Source organism: Daldinia childiae (genome assembly GCF_008694065.1).
Source record: "Daldinia childiae strain JS-1345 chromosome Unknown Scaffold9, whole genome shotgun sequence".
Lineage (NCBI taxonomy): Eukaryota > Fungi > Ascomycota > Sordariomycetes > Xylariales > Hypoxylaceae > Daldinia > Daldinia childiae.
Window position 1 is genome coordinate 1,318,899 of NW_022984650.1, and position 13,002 is coordinate 1,331,900.

General features: G+C 44.5%; 1 protein-coding gene across 1 annotated transcript; it reads right to left on the bottom strand.

The window, feature by feature from the left end:
• Window positions 1-5,556: 5,556 nt before the first annotated feature.
• Window positions 5,557-6,760, bottom strand: GL218_07567 (Fluconazole resistance protein 1; the record flags this gene model as incomplete). The annotated part of the gene is made up of 3 exons (XM_033584329.1): window positions 5,557-6,307; window positions 6,361-6,458; window positions 6,515-6,760. 3 exons carry the CDS (start codon window positions 6,758-6,760, stop codon window positions 5,557-5,559), a joined length of 1,095 nt encoding a protein of 364 aa, XP_033432688.1.
• Window positions 6,761-13,002: the final 6,242 nt, after the last annotated feature.

A 13,002-nucleotide genomic window follows, 5' to 3' on the forward strand; every position in this document is an offset into this window, starting at 1 on the left:
CGCACTCTGCACGACCGTTTACGCCAGCCGCGACCCAAAACAGGGCCATGGTCCAAGACACCCAGGTGCCGTCGAAGCGAGCGCTCGTCCCACGACGGTGGTGTTTACGGCAGTCTTAGTCAGGACACGCTGTTATTTCTCGCGAGATGAACCTGTCTTAGCAACTGCGGAAATCTAGAACCCTGGAGGCCGTAGGCCCGAGACAATTCCGGTATTCTTGCTTGTTGGAGAGATTCGCGATATAGAGTCGTGTATTAAATGTCTCAAAGCCTGGTAGACGTGGTGGAAGAGCTGAGGAGGTAGGTTAAGGGGGTTAGTTCGTGGATGACGGAGATCGAAATTAAACATATGGAGGTGGTGTCGGCTGATAGGGGCGAGTTTGGCTTGGGTATACCGTGTCGTTGGTCTGGGGAGGCCTCGCGTTATTATGGTATGGAGGGAGAGGGTCGTTAGGTGTCTGTTTGGATACTATCGCCTGTGTAGGTTAGGTATTGCAGATACAGTAGCTAGATGATAATGCTTTAGCTATCATGAGTCTTGAGGTGGGTGAAGCTGTGTGATAGTGTACAAGCCGTGATATATCTGGTTGCTTCACATGTTCTTTCAACTTGATCCTCGCTCGTGTCACTCGTCGATGGAAATATTATTTCAGTCTAAACTAGTATACGTAGGTATGTATATGCGGTTGTAGTTGTCTTTGAAACACTTCCTAGCCTACCATCAATGTGATGCTACCCATTTAATATACTTGACCTTGTATAGTCCGTATGCAGATACATCGAAGTATTAGAAATTATAACTAGTTACTCGAGTAGCACTTCCCATCTTTTAGGAAATTTAAAGAACTTTAGTCTCTATTCTGGATAATTCTTCTCGTATGGACTACGTAGGTTAGGTACTCATTCACATTGCAATATCCCCATAGCTAACGAGATAAGTACCTAACCTATTATTTTTCTTTCCGACGAGAACAATACAAACTCTACCTAAGCCTCACCAAAATTCTACGTAGTGCTCTGTATCTGCAACCTGGAGTTATGTATAAGTTGTATAACACCGTAGCTTTTAAGAAGTACTTGACTGGTACCTCTATATTCATCAGATCCTCCTCCTCGCCTTATGCTATTTGAAATCATCCCCAAGGCGTCGTCCATCGGCCTAGATCATATCATAAATCTCGCATGCATCTCGTGACGATCCCATATTTTCCTTCGTTGCTACCTCATAATAACTCGCCTATGCTCTACAAGCCATCCCAAGTGAGGCATCTTACCATAGTATACATAGGTAGGTAGGTAGATTTTCGGGTATAAGCCAGGGTGTGTATCGCCGATTTCGTGTAACTTACATACCTACATATATACCTACTTACCTACCTCTCATCCCGCGTCATCATCAACAAGGCTCGCGCGCGGGACATCTAATCTGTCCAGTCTTACTTCTCAGCCGGAGATACGGGATTATCACCGGTCCTATCTGCGTCTACACAGCTGCTGCAGTCAGGCTGGCTAGCTACCTAGGTAGCTATATTAACAAGGCGGCGGCTTAGTCTGATCGTTCAACCCTCCATTATTGGACTAATAACGAAAAAAAAAAAATTTTTTTCCGCCCCGGCAACGGGATTCCTGGCAGGGCGATCTCGGCCTTTGGACGCCTTGTACGACGTCGAAAGTCCGATCGCCGTGAGCGATGGTATGAGGTACATAGGTAAGTAGGTAGATAATTAGATAGGTATATACTCCAACGAGGTCCGCTTTGGCACCAAGGGTGTGGTAGAGGTTGATCCCAGAGCCATGTCGTTGGAACTGGCTAGTTGCCGGTGACGTGTGTGGAGATAGGCTGGGTTTAAGTCCTGGTGAAGGGGTGGTTTACGGTACTTACTTACCTAGGTATTTGTGAAGTCGGTGTGAGGGGAACGTGATCTTTTCTGTTGTAGGTAGTAGAGAAAGATCGGTGTTAAGATGTTGCTTGGATATATGGGATAACTTAGGTACCTAGTGGGATAACTACTTTGGTAGTGAACTTAGTAGTCTCGTCATCATTTGGAATCTGTGGGTTATAACGATTGTAAGGCTTAGTAGTAGTAATAGTAGTGGTAGTAATGTGAATTCCGTTAGTGACACGAGACGGGTTTGGACGGTCTTAATTAATCATCATTAATAACATTTCTGGTTGATATACTAATAAGATACTAAGCCGGACATTATAAGCATCATTATTAGTCGTCTCTTAGCTAATAAAATCCCGAACATCTTTAAAGAATTAAGATATTCCCATTCGGCCAGGTCCGTAAGGTAGGTTAGTCGGGACTAGTAGTTACTACTTTGCTAAACTTATGGAGAGTTATATTCCCGTCATATTCCCGTATTCTATTATAATACATGTTCTGCGGACCTCCCTCTTTAGTCACCTTACCCACAAGCACGCCGAACTCTCGGTCCAAATAAGTGGTAGGGTTCTATTGCGCATACCCTCGTACCCTAGACCCTAGACCCTAGACCCTAGACCTTAGGGGTGGGCGATGACTGAAACTCTACTGCTACCCATAAGACGTGATATGTAAGTCAAAAACTCCGTGGCGGGGGAAAGCTCTGTACATATGTGCGATTACTAAAACCGTGATTATACTGAATCAGGACATGCCAAACTCATCCGCATCGGCTCCGCAAAGTGGCGCGTGAGAAAAAAGCCGCCCCCCCGGCTCCAAGCTCTGATGAATCATCAGACGAGATGAGATATACATACATATGTAGTGACCTATACGTATCGATCTCACTAGCTCCAGCGGTAGTTTACTACGGGAATGAGACTATTTGTCTTGTCAGGAAGCATTATACTGCAGTAGTACCTAGGTACAGGTGGTATGTATAATTTCACGATTTGTCATGACAGAGAATTTCTATAGCGCTTTGACATTGGCGATGTGTAAGCCCGCCTGCCTATGTCGGTTTGTTTACTTTAGCCTTACCAGACTATTCTTAATTATGCTTCAAGCAGTTAGCATCTGCGTACTAAGGGAGTCGGTAGTGAGTCGAGCTAATATGTATGCATATTAGATATCGCCATGGAGTTACGTCCGTAGTATAATTGGTAATCACGTCTATGCTGTTTCTAGGTGACATTTCGTGGCCGATCGACGCAAGGGTTTTGATAGGAACCGTAAGCACGTGCATAAACCTCGCGCATAAAATGGGAAAACGAGGATAGCGAGGTGTGTTACTCTATAATAAATAATCGTATAAAATTCGTATAATTAACGAGTATAAACTAACTGGGTATCGTATACGAAATATATACGCCTACTATATTGTACATTAGGTAGGTAAGTAGGTGGGATTAAACGTGCAGTTTCTTAGGTATGTTTTATATTTTATGCATGTTTAAGATCCGCAGATAAGATCCTTTTATGCTCTTTCTCGGGGATTGATAAATAATTATGATGATGATCGGGTCCGAGATGAGCCTTACCCGTCCGAGATTACTACGATTCTGTTTTAGTTTCAAGAGCACAGGCACGCATACACCATGATGGCTATGCTCGTTAGTCCCAAATAATTACACGCATTGGTATCATGATGAATCATCTTCGTCCATTGGGTCGTAAGAATCTTCAGCTAAGAATCAGGCACCGTCCTTGCTAGTCACCGCTGGGCAAATTGGCGCCGTGCGCAGGTATGTTAGACTAAGAAACTTCTGGGCAGCAGTACAGAATAACGTGGGAACCGAGACCAGTCCAGAAAAAAACCCACCGGGATCGGGTCATTTCTCAATCCCGCATCCCGCTGGTTCTCGGACCCCGAATCCGAGTTTTGAAGTTGGTGGGAGGGGGATAGGATAGTTAGTTAGTCAAGATAAAACCCAACAGCGAATTTATGTTCCGGAGCGTTTAGTCCTTTCAATTACATGCATAAGTTGTGTCCACGTGGGTAACTACTTCGTTCCTAATCTCGTTAGGGAAAGGGAATAGAAAGATATAGGTCTTGGGTCGAAGTTGTATGTATGTATGTAAGTAGGACCAGGTCTAGGATGGGTGCTGATGACGAATTAGGTGCTACCGCTACGATGGTACCGCTGCTATTAGCTGCCGTTTTACTTATCGGGGATCGCCCCCAAACGGCACATACAGGATATAGGGCGGGCTGTGGGTTGTCATTGCTCAACTATCGTAGGGTTTATCTGGATAATATGTGCGTGGTGCGTGGTGCAACACCTAATGTGTAAGTCGGGTATTTATGCGGAGGCCGTGTGCTCCCGCACCCGGACAGTTTATTTGTCCAGACGGTCAGGGAGAACAAGCTTAGTATGTAGAATAGGTAGTTATAAGAAAACGAATACGTGGGAATTTCACCGCCCAATAGTTCATACGTACCTGGGTATGTATAAACGCTGAAAATAGGGATGCCGTGTAGGTTATTTCGCGGCATCGTGGCTGAGCTTCACAAAAAACGCATCCGTGACCACGGACTTACATGGTAGTTACTTGAAGGTACTTGATGAATCTATTTCCCACGTTCCCCGAAGTACTTCTTTTTTTTTTGCCTAGGATAGGAACCAAGAATATTGAGGATTGCTAGTGTAACTGACCTGTAGGTTGCTTACGTAGACTTGTTAACTTACTACTTTAATAGGATTTGGGATTGCTGAGGCGATCAGGGGAATTTTGGGGTAAGCAACCAGGTGAAATGGGCGGGAACGGCCTTTGTTTCATGCCGAACCGTTGAAATCATAGCCTGAAATGATATGAAGGGGTTGATAAGCAATAGGGAAGTTAGTTAGTGTAAAATATTTGACGCTTCATTCATCATCCCCCGTCCCTAGTCCATAGTCCACAGTTCACAGTCCACAATCCCCCAGCATGATTCATAATGGTTCACGATTGTTGATAACGCGGGGCAAAACACGGCGGCCAAGCCCCGACTCGCATCGCAGATTGGGGAGATGAACAAAAGCCACCTTTATGAAACAATTGGCTTTTCTTATCTCCGTCTTTACGAATTAAATATCATTATACGAATTTAGATAATTAAACATTCGATTAACATGACCTCATCAACGTCACATTTCACAAGTGAAAAGATTGGCTCATTAGAAAAAATGAAATAAAAAAAATATCAGGCAAGTTAATCATGAACGTGGTCTCATTGTGATATTACTCGTTGCCCGCCGCGACCCGAGCGGGCACAAGAAGCGCCCCTCAAAGGTATGTAACATCAAGGAGGGGCATCAAAGATGTTAGCTATGGACATAACGCTGGAAATAAACCCGCCAACGCCGTAGATGCATTTCCCTCTACCGTAGTTGTTAATACAACGATGGCCGAGATGGCTCTCTCTCTCTCCCCCTCTAGCCGCCCGGTTGCGTCTATAGTTTGGAACCCGACCGCTTCTTCCCCAGTCTTTTCTGTAGTCCAGAGCTGGGTTGCGCATACACCCTTGCAGCTAACCCGTTGAACGCCGTGCAATTATGTGCAAGTGTTGAAGAGAATTCCGGAAACCCCCCTCGTCCCGAGGTGTTGCGAGATATTCATAAGATACTCCTGTATAACCTAAATCCTCATCATGATCGTAATGATTCCATATTGTACCCGGAGTAGATCATCGGATCCCCTACCCCTAACATAACTTCTGGATTCGGACATTGTATCATGTGAGGCTTGATCGTCCCAAATTCGGATTCGACTAACCCTTGGCTGAGCATAATTTCTGCCATATCCATATCCATACCCTGCATATATTGTGGTGTTAAGTCCATAGAACTCGGTCTGCTCATATTCCACGCTGGGTAAGTTGTGGGGATAGAAGGCGATTGGACAGCGAAGAGACTTCTCGACTCGACATCGGATTGCATCGTCTTCACATCGACGTCGTATGACGTGAAGCTCTGTGGTGACATGGTCTGTAGGTTCTGGTTACCTAATATCGCTTTCCTATAATCTTGCTCGAAGTCTGAATGGTCGAGCTCCGAGGAGCTTGCCCGGTCCGTTCTCGTACAATTCGACTCCGTCTCCGATCGGTGTTCCGTCGCATGTGTCTCCTTTTCCCTCTCTCTTTGCTGAACATCTAATTCGGCTGCCAACTTTGCTAGGCCCGCTTCGTCCTCAGGAAAGACCGAGTGAGGTGGGAGGTCGGCGTCTGCATTAGGTCGAATACACCCGAGCTTGGTCGCAATGTTGTGGATGATAGGTTGACCCCTATCGTTGAGCTCTGGCTCCCCTAAATCCCAAGATTGGCCATTCCTGACCATAGCGTACAACTTGTGAACGGTAGCAATTAAAGCGAATTGGGTATTTTCCAGAACTTCGGCATATCTTGCTTCCTATTAGCTTCTCGATAGTATTTAAGCAGGAATTGGTTAACATACCCTCTGGGTAATTGCTTGTATTCAGTCTTCTTTCGTGTACCTGCTGTGCATACTAAACCATCGTCCTTACACCTCTTACACGGAAACTCTCCGTCACACTGCAGCATTAAGTTAGTGATACTATAACTTGAGCTAAAAATATGATAATACTAACCTTGGTCTTCTTCATTCTACATCGTTCACACGCCTTCCAAACTCGCTTATGCCTGTTGTCGACAGCATGTGGCGATAGGGGTGGGGGGTGGTCGTGAGTGGGAGAATGTGAGGAATGGCTGGCTGCTCGCTTTCCGCCTCGATGTATAGGCTTGACTACCTTATTACTAAAAGTTGTACTCCTCCTCGACGACGTCGAAGGTTTAATATTGTCCTCCACAGGAGGTGTTGGCATCCCACTATCCATTTCGAGAGATCTGATAACGAGGCGACACTTAGGTGTAATACTAGAATAGCAGGGGCGATATGTTATGCAGGTGAGTGTGTAAGTGGACTGGGGCTCTGATATATATATGCGGAGTGTTGCTACAAGTGGCCAATTGTGGGAACCAAACTTAGAATCCAAGCTCAAGATCAGATAAATAAACTGAAACAGTGGAAGAGGGGAAGAGAGGAATAAAAAGGGTCAGAGACTATTCGAGAAATTCGATCGATAAAATGTGTGACTCTTGAACTGGGATTAATAATGCGGTAGAGTGAACCGAGCTTTTAAGGGCGTGACGATTATGTGATGTTGCGGTTTAGATCCGGTAACTTTATTTTGGGAACCCAGCAGTCTCGAGTGAAAATCGACCAGGGGATCGTCTTTAAAGTCGGCCGCGCTTTATGTCCGAATGTGCGGGCTAAGCAGGCTGGGCTAGTGACTTGTTGCTGACTGGTCGATTTTGGTAACTGTAAGTCCTTTGATGGAACCCGGGAACCCGTTGGATATGTTACGTCCAGTTACGTCCTAGGAATTCCAATGGTTTGTGTCAAGATGATGCGTACGACCTCTTGGTGGCTTGCTTCCTAGGATCGGAGAGTCGTGATATGTTATATAAACGTCTTTGTATGTCGAGTTCTCTATATAGGTATAGTATATATACTGTGTCGAGGCTATGAAGTGTAACAAAGGACCGAGGTTATGTATAGCGTCATGTATGTATTAGGTAGTTATCATAAAGCTCTGATATTACTACTACCCGAGTTTGTTAAACTCAACGGGATAATGTCCGTGATGGGCAAGGGAAGGGGGGAGTATATATGAATATAGGTAACACAAGTCGAGTAAGAGCTAAAGGTACCGTTTATCTTATATTCAGCTTTGAGTTCCTGTTTACAGGAAGCAGGGCTTTCGTAATGCCGCTTGGGCGATGCTTGTCACGATACCATTCCTTCATATCTGCAGGTACTAAGTTACTTTAAGTGACCTGGGTGAAGGATTAGTGACAGAGGAAAGTGACAAGTAGATACATGCATCTACATGAAGATCGGAGTGCAAAGTCGCGAAAAGTCACCGGCCCTACGGCCATAGGAAAGTGGCTCAAGGCTCAGTAAGCGTACAACGTGAACCGGGCCAATGTTGGTAAAAGTGGTAAAAGTAGGTCGGACTTATGCTATTCTGCTACTCTACTACTTACACTAATTATGCAACCTTGTAACTAGCATAAACCCTGGCTGCTTTAGCTTGAACCCTGTCGCTAGTTTTATGACAGCTATGGACAAATCGGGGCAAGAATGGAACTCCCTCTAAATCAACTGATGTTTGCACAAGCTTGCATAGCGGATTGTAACCGCTCCGTCACTAATGCATCTACGGTATTGAACTCCTAAACTCCTTAAGCCTTAGGCTTTCCCATCGCTCTTTTTGAACCTCTCGACTAAACCAATCCGTTAACTCCGAGTTGCCTCAGCGAAATACAATTCTAACGTACGTAAGGGATTAAATCTTCTTCTTTTTTTTTTCCTTTTGTTTTACCAACATTATTTCGAGTTGCTATTTTTTTTTTTTTTAAAGGTACATGTTTTACCCGTGCCAAATTTTAGGGTCTTGGATCAAATCCCGAACTTCATTAAAATACGGCGTACTTAGTACATAAGTGTATTGCCCCATTTTATAAATTCCTCGGTACGTTTATGAACTACGATATTCTAGAGGGCGGGAGATACTTGGCCCGTTTCTAGCGTAGAGCGGTATTTTGTAACTCCAATATTAGCTAGGGCTTCTAAGTAATTTTCGTATGTAGCTCGCATTCGTCTAGTGACCTGTACAGCTCCTGAGGCTCTGCTAAAACGCGCTAATGGCAACTGAAAGTGTCATGATCTGATTTATTTGTTACTTTACACGAAGCATCATAATGATAACATTGCGCCTCATCGGGTTTGGCTGCTCAGCCATCACGGGTTATCAGAGACATTTTTAAGTTTTGTACTTTTCTTTTTTTTTTCATCTGAGGACTGTTGTATGTGTCTGCATATACATTCTAAATAAGCATAAGATCTTGGCCCTTCTAAGCGACCTCTCACTTGATGCAAGGTAACAAGCGGTAACCCGTACCTAGGTTAGATCCTTTGTGGAACACGCTGCTAGGCGCTCCCCGTTTAGCGCATTCCCGAAGGAGAGGGCTGGCAGATCCGGAGAATCCTCTTATGGGTTTCCTGTCTGTCTTATGCAAATTGCCTTTTTTAAACCACCGCTTTTCATCTTTAGCTTGATGAGTTTGCCATGTAACGCGTGATTACGGGGAAACCCAGTCAATTTCAAAGTTCAACACCCTTATCGTTACGGCGACTCGAATGACATAAGGCAATGATGATCTCACCATTTGCTTAGCTGGGCTTAATTACATACATGGTCGCACATAATATAGTAAGTGATATTTTCACAGGCCATGCAAATGCAAAATGGTTCCGCTTTTGGCCAAAAGTGGGTGGATTTGGCGAGGAGCGACGGAGCAAAGACGCATCAAAATGCAATAGGTGCAGCAGATTTCAGCTTAATTCTAGAAGAGGGAATGCTAGTTGAATATTATTGGTCAATGCAAGTGGTGGATAAAATAGTGGAGAATAGTATATGATCGCCCCTAGGACCCACAACAAGCTTTCCCAATATGGTCCAGTACCATGGGACAATTGGAAATGCCGTATCGGCTCCGGATGTGATTTATACATCGGCCGAATCGGAATGAAGCATTTGGATAGGATATGATAAAAACGCAGTAAGGTTAATTCCATATAAGGTAAGTCCACTTCTTAACAATTGCCAAATGGAGTATGATGGAATAATGCACGCGGCATTAATAGCGCTGAAGATATAAGGATGCATCAAATGATATAATGATACCTATACAAGAACCAGACCCAAGAATCCGGTTAAGGAGGGTTTGGTTTTTGATCGGATTTGGCTTGGGTGGCTGGAGTAAAAAGACGATCGATCAGCTCGCACGCCATCAAAGTTAATCAATTAATCAATCAATCAAAAGTCGTTGTGGATTTTTTTTTTTTTTTTTTCAATGGAAACACAAACAATAAGTAAAACACCATAAGAATGATCACAAGAATCTATAATAGCGGATCCGATTATTCGGTGCTCGGCCAACTACATTAGCGAGTCAAGCTTCGCTCTCCGAGGGAAACCCCTAGCCCGAAAAATGTTACCATAGCAAGGCCATGAATACCTGTATTAAACGTTTTAGGGCATCGATCGAACAACACAACTTTCTTTTAGACCATGTCACGATGTCACAAGCTTATTTTTACCCGTCTACCGTCCACCGTCCACCGTCCTTTTCAAAAATTGACTCAAATTTGAGGTTCGTTATGGAGCAACAGGGGCAAAAAGTCCCTCATTTCTCATCAAATTTCACGATCCGGTAGGTTATATTGCATAGGTAACCCTGTATTATGATCAGATCGCTGCAGCCCTGTTTAGCCCTGTGCAGTCCGTGTCACGATAAGAGGAATCGCAATAAAATCTTCACTCTCCACAAACTCATCCCGCGATCGTCCGTGTGGGATAGGGATAGTCTCCTTCACGTGGAAAATCGAGAAAGAAACTTGCAATAGGTTACATACAATACTATGTATGAGTAGCTTCACATGCGAAGGGAACAGGCTGATGGAAACGACCCAATTTCCTCTCGGCGGGTCGGCTTTTATAGTATTAAAGCCGCCCGAGGATATTAATTGGATCGTGAAAAAGGGTATCACAGCATTAGTATTAGCATAGTTACTCACCCTCTTACCTAGGTAATTATCTCCTACCAACAATGGGACGTGGGTCAGCCCTAGTGGGACAATCTTCGAGGCCACTTAGCTCATCAACTTTTCTATTATCTGATTCTGTGAGGTACTTTAGCGACTTCGAGATACAAACGGGGGTAGAGTTGTGAAATCCGCGCCTTTTGTGCTGGCGGAACTTAGTGAATCGACTGTCCGTGCTCCGAATCCCGGTTCTAGTCGAGATCCTTAATACCATTATACATACATACATACATACATACAAGCAAGTCATTGAATCCTTTTTACGATAAAACCTGTTTGCATGAGAAGTTTCTAACATCTTGCCAACATTGTGCTATACTTGGGCATATGTAGTCGTAAGCAGGAGTGCATCATTAACTATTCCCGCGTGTTATCAAATGGTCGTGACGTCTTGCTCTGCCGCAGGTATAATTTGAAACCCCGTCTTCACAGCCACTTGTTGGTTTTGGTGACGGATATATCGACTTGGCATCCCTAACTTACTTCGCTATGTTAACTTCAGTTTTGAGAAGTTCGTATAAAAATAATACAACGTAACCAGGTGCTGTATCACCAACAACCGAAGCTACACGTAACTAACTGAACCAAGTATCTACCTCCTAGGTATGCATAAACGTAACACGTAATCTTCTGAAATCATTAAGCTAAGCTAAGCCTGCCTTTTCATAACCAAAGGGAGAAGAAGAGCTTCTAGCCCTATGTGTACCCACTGCCCCTTAACCAACTCTGAACGAGGAATGTTACCTACCATTTCCACAATCTTAATCCATAAAGAAAAATCGATGTTTTAGCTAAGAGGTAGACACTTATGGCCCCGCCACGTGGGAATACCGCGGCTCTGCGTCTTAGTAGTGGGAGGGAGTTAAATTTGCGCAAAAAAAAAAACCACACTGCGAATCTCATCGGTCCGTCTCGCGGCAAAGCTTCACGAAGCCCTTCTGAATAGCCGAGCTAGCGGAAGCTGAAAATGAGTAAGGCGGCGACGGGGCTAGTCTTGGCTAAAGACCCCTAAGCTGTCTCTCGAAAGAGAAAAAATAAATAAAGAAAGTTAAAAGTTTGATAGCTCCGATGGAGCTCTGTTCCTGATAGCGTGGGTTGAGTGAATTTTACATAATATCATCGCCGAGTTTTCTCCTTAAGACTCCGGGACCCGCAGCGTTTTCGATTCAAATCGGCCGGAGATTTTTTTCTTTCTCTCTAACCCTTGCGAACCGTGATCCGTGAACCGGGTTGCAAGATTGCTGGGTTGCCGATACCGCGGGTGAAGTTTCGCCGGTGACCTTGAGTAAAATATCTTATTCCTTTTAACCGCCTACTCATCCTCGGCTTTCTACTTTTTTTAAGCATTGACTCGCCTAGGAGCCATTTCTTCGGTGACGGTAAGCTTGTTGCGTTCTAGGTGATAGAGGGGATGTTAGAAAAGGGGGCGTCTTTTACTTATTTTCACCTTTACGATCTGTTAGAACGGATAGGCAAGTAAACGGAAACCCGTATTATCATATTAATCATCTAAACCCTATTCCTCATCACCGCTCTATCTCACATTTCCACCTCACCATATCCATGACCTCACGGAGAGATTCCGGACCGGACACATTACCGAACCTCTCTACCGCAATCACCAAATGATGATTCATATCGCGGACAGTTATTACAATCCGGTAACTCTCCGACGCGAAAAAAAATCCCTAAGGTCGTGCCGCCCGATTACATCCCCCCATTCCCTTCCTTCTCCCGGCGAAAACGGCCGGGGGTGAGAAATCGACTAGCCAAGTCAACCCGCATGATGGAGGATCCCGCTTCAGTCATCCCATCCCGTGTCTTAGTAATTACACCAACGCGGTGTGTGAATCATAGCATCGGATCTGACTAATGACATCCTATAGCTGCCCCAAATCCCACATCCCACATGGGCCGACTTGCGGAAGCTGTTAGATAGATGCCCGGAGATAGGTGGTCCCTCCGTATACTTCTAGGTACTTGCTTGAACCTCTATGCTTGAACTTTTAAGTACATTTAGCATGCATGGGGATTACCAGCGTTCTTATAGGTAAAGCCTTAGTGTTGAATCGAGTATATCTTAAATCCGGTAGATACCCTAAAAATGACCCGAGAGCGTATGCTATGTAGTCAAGAGCACCGTAGCAACAGGGCGTAATTCTTGCTGAGAAACCGGACATACAAACGGGTATAATTCCGTGTAGGTAGGTAGGTAGGTATCTACTATAATCTAAAAATTCGCATCTACTCGCGTAGAACCTCTCTACATATACCGTTGTAATATGTAGCCCCCCCAACCACATCTTCAATTTCCCCCGACGGCTATTAATAACAAGTCTATGAATCCCATGCAACTTACAAAACTCCAGTCTAACTAGCAAGCAAGCACAAATCACCTCGCTAGGT